Source organism: Mchenga conophoros, linkage group LG14 (assembly GCF_057382185.1).
Source record: "Mchenga conophoros isolate Kocher_MC1m ecotype Shallow Benthic linkage group LG14, M_conophoros_male_GT1.1, whole genome shotgun sequence".
Lineage (NCBI taxonomy): Eukaryota > Metazoa > Chordata > Actinopteri > Cichliformes > Cichlidae > Mchenga > Mchenga conophoros.
This window is the reverse complement of record NC_140539.1, coordinates 7,622,753-7,630,126: the sequence shown is the minus strand read 5'-3', so window position 1 is coordinate 7,630,126 and position 7,374 is coordinate 7,622,753. Positions and strand designations below refer to the sequence as shown.

General features: G+C 39.6%; 1 protein-coding gene across 4 annotated transcripts in view; it reads right to left on the bottom strand.

Annotated features, from left to right (window-relative positions):
* The window catches only part of LOC146559178 (chloride channel protein 2-like), a 181,040-nt gene that overhangs the window by 12,317 nt on the left and 161,349 nt on the right, over window positions 1–7,374 (bottom strand). For all 4 annotated transcript variants that reach the window (XM_085244977.1, XM_085244980.1, XM_085244978.1 and 1 more), the window contains 2 exons: window positions 7,199–7,237; window positions 4,950–5,054 (listed from right to left, as the gene is read on the bottom strand). In XM_085244977.1, the coding sequence (XP_085101103.1) occupies window positions 4,950–5,054; window positions 7,199–7,237 (144 nt within the window). The remainder of the gene's footprint in view (window positions 1–4,949; window positions 5,055–7,198; window positions 7,238–7,374) is intronic.

Here is a 7,374-nt window from a genome sequence, read left to right as displayed (position 1 = left end):
GTGGAGCATTGTTAGTAGAAACCAGCTCTGCTGGCATCTTACTCAAAATAGAATATGACGCTCAGTTTGGGGAACGCACCACTGTTGACAATTATCAAACAATAATACCTGCATTCACACCGGATTCATTCAACTACTCAAATGTTCGGCTAAGTGGGATATTATCACTTTGGGAAATATAGGAGGGGGGCATGAGATGCTTAAAAATGGAAGTGGTAAAAACCTGCTTGTATCATAAGAACTAAGTAGTATCTGATGAAAACAACAGGAGGGAACAGATTAGACTGTAGATGGAAAATTCTTTATTAACTTGACTACAGAGCTATCAGGAAAGGTTCAAGGCAATGGTTTGGTACTGGCACACAAGGTACATGTGTCCCAGTACCACATTACTCTTGATTTGCAGTGGTTCCAGCTGTACGCAACTGAGCAGTAGATGCAAACGTGTTTTACAAACTTCACAGAGGTTTGCATACAACCTTTGCGATTATAACCTTTGTGGAGAGCTCAAAATATTCTTAGCAATTTTCCCCCTTTGAGAGCCAGGGGAGACCAATGCAGATCTATAAGGAGAGGATTTTATCTGACACGGCTCCCATGCTGAAGTTTGTAGTCTAGAACACGGATTTCTTAATTACTGAAAGTTGATTCAATAGTTGATTTTCAAACTTAAGTTTTTTTCTTGCACATTTGAGTTTAAGTCAAAATTTTGAGATGCTCAGATGAAAAATCTTAAGATAACGTCCCAAAACGTTGTCAGTTGTGGAAACAAGCTTCCATAAATGATAGATAATGGGTACAAACTGGTTGGACATTTTCTCTCTGTATCATTTATTGTTAGCACCTTGAGGTAACCATTGTTGTGTTATGGCACTATATAAATAAAACTGAATTGAAGTTATGATGCAGGATAAAAAAAAATGTATTTAATAGTAAAATATAAAAGGTTTTCATTATTCTCTATTGGTATCATTATTCTTTCTACTTTGCTTTTCAACTTTAATATTCCATGAAATGTGTGGAGTTTGCATGTTCTCCCCGTGTTTGCGTGGGTTCTCTCCGGGTACTCCGGCTTCCTCCCACCGTCCAAAGACATGCAGCTTGTGGGGATAGGTTAATTGATTAATCCAAATTGTCACTAGGTGTGAATGTGCGAGTGAATGTGAGTGTGAATGGTTGTCTGTCCCTGTGTGTTAGCCCTGCGACAGACTGGCGACCTGTCCAGGGTGTACCCCGCCTTTCGCCCTATGACAGCTGGGATAGGCTCCAGCGCCCCCCGCGACCCCGAAAAGGATAAGCGGAAGCGAATGGATGGATGGATGGATGTTGGTTTTATATGTTTCCATGATGCTATTTCGCTCTATTTACACACTCTGCCCTGTTAGTACTGTATTTGCTCAAGCAATGACTTGCTTTCCCCAAGGGGATCATTAAAATTTCATTGCATCTTATCTGCAGTACTAGAGTTACAGTGGAGGAGTGCGGCTGTGTGCAGATAAAAGCAAAGAGTGTGAGGTCAAAAAAACTTCAGTGAGTAGATGAGGAAGTGTGCAGGATTAATGCCAGCTGAACTTTTTGTACTAGGCCCTTTTAGCATTTAATGGAACTTTCTCCTAAGCCAGAAGGCCACTTGGGATGTTTGAAATGGATCCCAGTGTACCAGGTAAACAGAAGCTGTGCCAAGGAGAAGACTGTTTAATGTTTTCAGGCTGCGCCCGACGTAATGTAATATGTGAAAGTGCTTCCTCAAGATCAGCTCAATCCTACGTCAACCCATTCACTTCTATTTAAATTGTCGCTCACTGATTAAAAGTGCTGCAAATAGCATTTCGCAATCAATTGATCAACAGCAAAGTAATTTGATTAGAAGCCTCCAGCACGCCAAAAGAGTCACATCTGGTGTTCATCCTCTTTAATCAGAAGTGTAACCTGCTGCACAGCTGAACAGGAATCATGACAAATGTGGTCCCAACATGGCGAAGCTGCAAGAGTACTCAGGTAATACGGTCAACATTTGACCCACCAATGCCAATCAGTGTCATCTAATCCACTTATTGTCCCTTTTCAGAAAGTCATTTTAAAATCTTTTTTGTAGTTTGCGGCCAAAATAAAACATGACTTATTTTAATTATTGGAAATCTATTCAACAGCATTTTGTCCCAAAAACAACTTCTAATCGTTAAAAATGTCCACAAGATGTGTGATGATAGTAAGGACAGCAAATTCTTCAGTCTGGGACATTTTTTGTTAAAGTAAATTCGAGAGACAATAAACGATACGTTACAAACTGCAACACAGAAAGTCATCTGGCTATGCTGACTTATAGAATGAACTTTGGACATTAGTGCTGTCAAAAGATCAAGGCTCCAGTAAGTAGAGTTGGTGCTTTTTTGAGCAATTTCTTAATCAAACTATGAACACAGAGCAGGCTTCATAAGTTCCCTTCTTTCAAAAAAATGTTGAAATTCTGAATATTCTCACGCTTTGAGACCTGTAAACTGATACCTCAAATGAACTGACAGCGGACCAAATCCCAGGCAGTTGGAGACTTGAAGTCTATATTGTCATGTAAATATTCCAAGGAACAGTCCATTACAAAATGGCCTGCAGACAAACAACAGCAACAGTAAACAGCTTGGGATAAATGGAAGCCGGAGAGTGAATAACTTCACATATACACATACACACACACTTTCACGTCTGTGTACAGCATCAGCAGTGGCAGTGTTTAATATGCTGAAGGAGATTGTGCGTGGTATTGGCTTTTGGCAGTGAGCAGTGGAGGGAGGAGAGAGATAGATTGGTGCAGGATCCCTCTCTTAAATGTTTAAAGACTACTCACACAGAACCCAAAGGGTGTGTGTGTGTATGAGAAAGAGAGGGAGAGACAGAACGAGAGAGGCAACATTATGTATAGAGGACTTTAGGCACGGCCACAGCTGGTTTGTGTGTGGATGCTTTGTAAGAAGAGAGAATTTCCACACTGAAATGTGGGTTTGCTGGGTGTGCTGATGCTAGAGTAGGTTTTTTGTGTGTGTTCGTTCCTGTCTAGCTATATTTGTGAGGACCGAAATCTGCATTCTACTATACCTGTGAGAACCAACAGGCACTTGTGAGGACGCACACACCGGTCCTCACAAATTTGAAGGCCTTTTTGAGGCTCAAATGTGGTTTTAGTGTCAGGGTTACAATTAAGTTATGGTTAGGTTTAGGGTAAGGCATTCATTTTTAATGGTTAGGGTAAGGGTCTAGGGAAACCATTATGTCAATGAAGGTCCTCACTAAGATAGCTGAACGGGCTTGTGTGTGTGTGTGTGTGTGTGTGTGTGTTGCAGTATGTAAACGAAATCAATTCAAGTTCTTTACGCTGAGTCACTCGGTGGGGAAGAACTTTGGCGTGAGGAAGTAGAACCAAAATTGTAATAAAGTGCTTTTGTGTGTATCAGGAGAATGAAACTGGCCTCACATTGACTCCATATTTCATGAATCAGTACATAACTACGGAGCCCCTCTGATGACATGGTCCAAAAAATAAATAAATTGTGGCCACAAAATACTACTTCGTGGGCACGAAATGGGTATAACGTGCCCACGAAATACTTATTTGTGGCCACGAAACACTTGACCGATAACCGTGATCCTTCCCAGGCCCTTGCAGTTGGTTCACAATAAAATCTATCCCGGCGTCCAGATCGTACTTGCGTTTATAAAACAACTGGGCTCTCAATATCCTGTTTAAATGTTTCTCTGTAATAATGGTTCCTTGCATTGCCAGGCTTTTCTAAATGCATTTGTAGCTCATTCCCAACCGTAAAATAAAACTCAATCATACTGTCTCTGTACATGGTGTATAGGTTTAGCCTACTCTTATGCCTATGGTTCTACGCAACTGTCCAGGAGTTGTATCAATATGATGTGCGCACGTCATCTATTTCGTTGCCACAAATGTGTAATTCGTTGCCACGTTATACCTATTTCGTGCCCTCGAAATAGTATTTCGTGGCCACAAATAAGTATTTCGTTCGCACGTTATATTATTTCGAGGGCACGAAGTAGTATTTTGTGGCCACAATTTATTTATTTTTTGGACCATGTCATCAGAGGGGCTCCGTACATAACAGACATCAGGTCAGATTTTATGGTTTTCTGAAGTTATGGTCATTTTATAAAAAAATGTTTTGTAAATTGTCTATATTATATTTACTTTTACAAAAGCACTGAAATAAAGTCTGTTTCATAAAAATATTATGATGATAATGTGTCAGGTGTGAAAATGTAGCTGTCATTTTTAATCTGTTGTTTTGAATTTGATGCAATTTTTTACATATTATATATCATGATCATGAAACTTCCTCAACTGAAACTTATTTTTGCATTACAGATTCTGAATTTTTTTAATATGCAATAGAGGCATTATCTATATGCCATATGTGACAACTTGTGAAGCTAATTTTCCAGATCATAACTGAACACTGGATTGTATAAAGGCACCTTGTTTCAGTTTGTTCAGTCAAAAGTGGACTGTCCTGCGATCTGACCAACAAAAATGTGAATTGTAATCTAATTCAATGTTTCATATGCAAGACACAAACACAATAGAACATACAGGCAAAGCTAATTTCTTAATTTCTTTTGGGAACTATGGATGCGCCATGCTTTAGGGACAAAAGCTTCCTGTTAGCACACAGTTAAAAAGAAGCATCCATTTCTTTGTCTGAGGGTCATGTCTATAAAGAAGGCTGCATTAATGCTAGACAAAAGATCCGCCTGTGAAGTTTTACAATTCTCGTCTTATGTTAATCAGTCTTGAATGCTTTACTTTTGGAAGGCTTAAATACAAACTAACTGCCATTTACACACAACTTAAAAAAACGGGAAAAACAGTTTCCTAGTAGCAGGGATATTAGTTCCACACCGAGGCTGAACACAGTTATATCTACAAATCAGACCTTATGCAGTGACGTGCGCTCCACCAGCTGGAACGGGGCAGGGTCGATCTTGCAGTTGTTGAAGTTGACCTGCTCATCAAGCTGCCTCTCTTCCCACTCTGCGATCTGAAAGTCACATAGAGGATCAGTGAAAGTTTGCAGCACTATATGATTTTCACCAGCCTGTACACTACTGATCAGTTAATGAACTTTAGTGAACTTTATTATGTTAAGTTCAGATGACACAGGCTTGTTTTTAATTAACAATTAACTTTGACTATCTATATGTGAGTGACAGGCTAAAGTGTACAGTGTAATGTCTTTATATGCATTGTCAGTCACTAATCAGAAGGCAAAGTGTAAAATAATCCTTCCTGACAAATCACATTCCTCTAACAGACAATCGATGGACCAGGCACCACAATGAATGACTCTATAAATCATAACGAGGCCTACAACACCAGATGAAGGGAAAGGTGAGAGGCGAAAAAGGAAGGGAGACGTACAGAAGAAGCAGTGACATGGCAGATGTAGGAGAGGTGAACGATAAGTTGGGGAAGGTCTGGAGAGGCAAAGTGTGAGGAATGTGTGGCTGACAGAGAGGAAATGAGAGGTGCTGTTGATGGATGAATTATGAATGATGTCATATCCAAAAATATAAGACTCCAGGGTAATAGGCCCATCTGGGGATATTGAGAAAAGCTAGAAAGCCAAGACTGTCAGGCTGTGATGTCACCAAAGTGGAGGCTGAAGTTGCAGTCAGAAAAACATAGATTTCTAAGACCAACAAAACTAAATGCACTTGACAGCTCAACAGATTCAGTGCTGTCTGTGTAGTTATAGCCGAAGTTATACCACAGCATCTTCATTAAAAACATACTGTAGTTTACTGAGTCTAAAATCTCACGTGTCCTCGCATCACTAAAGGTTATTCCTCCCCTGAAAATAGTTTAAAAAAACCCCCCCCAAAACATTATGCTAAACAGTACAATGTCCAAGTGTGGCAGAAAACTGAACCGCTTTCAAACTGAAAACAACATAGCATGGTGAGATTAACTAGCTAATCTCAAGGTGGGTTGAAATTGTCTGATGGCTTACGTTACAGTCTTCAACTTGTCTGATTGGCTAGCTTGTAAGAGCCACGCTCCTAAAAGTTAACCTGCCCATAGGTGTTGTGCAAGTGCAAGCTGCTTTGAAACCCACCTTCAGCCCAGCTTCTCTTTTGCATGTCATTTCTGAATTGATAAATGTTAAATCTGTTTATTTAAACATTTATCAATGTTAAATCTTGCTCTGGTGTGTTATTGGTCTTGCTGCTCGTCAGGTTTTTATGTATCCACACGGAAGGGTGGTGAGGTCGCAGAACATATGCAGGCCTCCAAATATAACTTACTGCAAATAAAAGTAACAGAGACGGCACTAGTTCTGACTTTGATACATTTTGGTGACTCATTTGACAGTACTTAAGAGCTAAATTAACTGGGTGCTTTGGTATTGGAATGGGATTTGGACGGAGTTGGAATAAAATGCCTTTCCTTTACTTCACTTAGAATTAATTCTATCATCATTATTAAAGACTATTTAATGCTAATTTTGATAATACTTACTTTTTTTTTCACAAATGACTTTTAGGTTTATTCTGAAAGAGCTTTTAAACCATCCTGTGACCACCAGCATCTTTAAAGAGGACCTAATATATTCATTTCTAACCTTATTATTTTATTCTCTGATGCTATTGCTCTGCATGAATCACTTTCAAAGCTTCTCTCCCTTTAAGCCAACTTTCTCCTGATTGGCTACACTTTGCATCTAAGACTATATCTGAGGAGATAATAGGAATAGCCCCTCTCAATGACATCATAAAGACCCAAGAGTTTGAAACAGCATTTAGAGCAGTATGAAGGCTGAGCTTTGGGCCCACAGGGACTACTTGTACATATACTGACCTCATTTATAAAAACTTTGGCCATGGTAAATGTGAATACCCATTATTAGAATGGTATATATCAGGCAGGAAATGAGGAAAAGAATAACACGCTACCTTTAAAATTCAGGGAGCCTACGCAGGCAAAATGAGATAACCTGATGATATCACTATGACATAACCAGGGACTATTTTCCCATCTTGACAAACCTCCTCCTGTGTTTTCACTGGCTGTGTAGTACCCCTAATGAAGTGAAAAATTTTGCAGTGCCTCCATTTTTTAATTCGCCAAAACAACACGCTGATCTCTTACGCTCTCATTGCTCGGACTGGTTGTGCATCTTACCTCTCTAATGGTCATGTCATCTTCCACATCTCCATCATCCTGTAGATGAGAAGCAACAGAACAACAGTCAGTACAGAAAATAAAGCTAACCAGTGTACTTTGTACAGTCTGTATGCCACAAATACACAGGCAAACAAAAGTAAACGAATGGGTGACAAACAATGGACCTCGGTGGG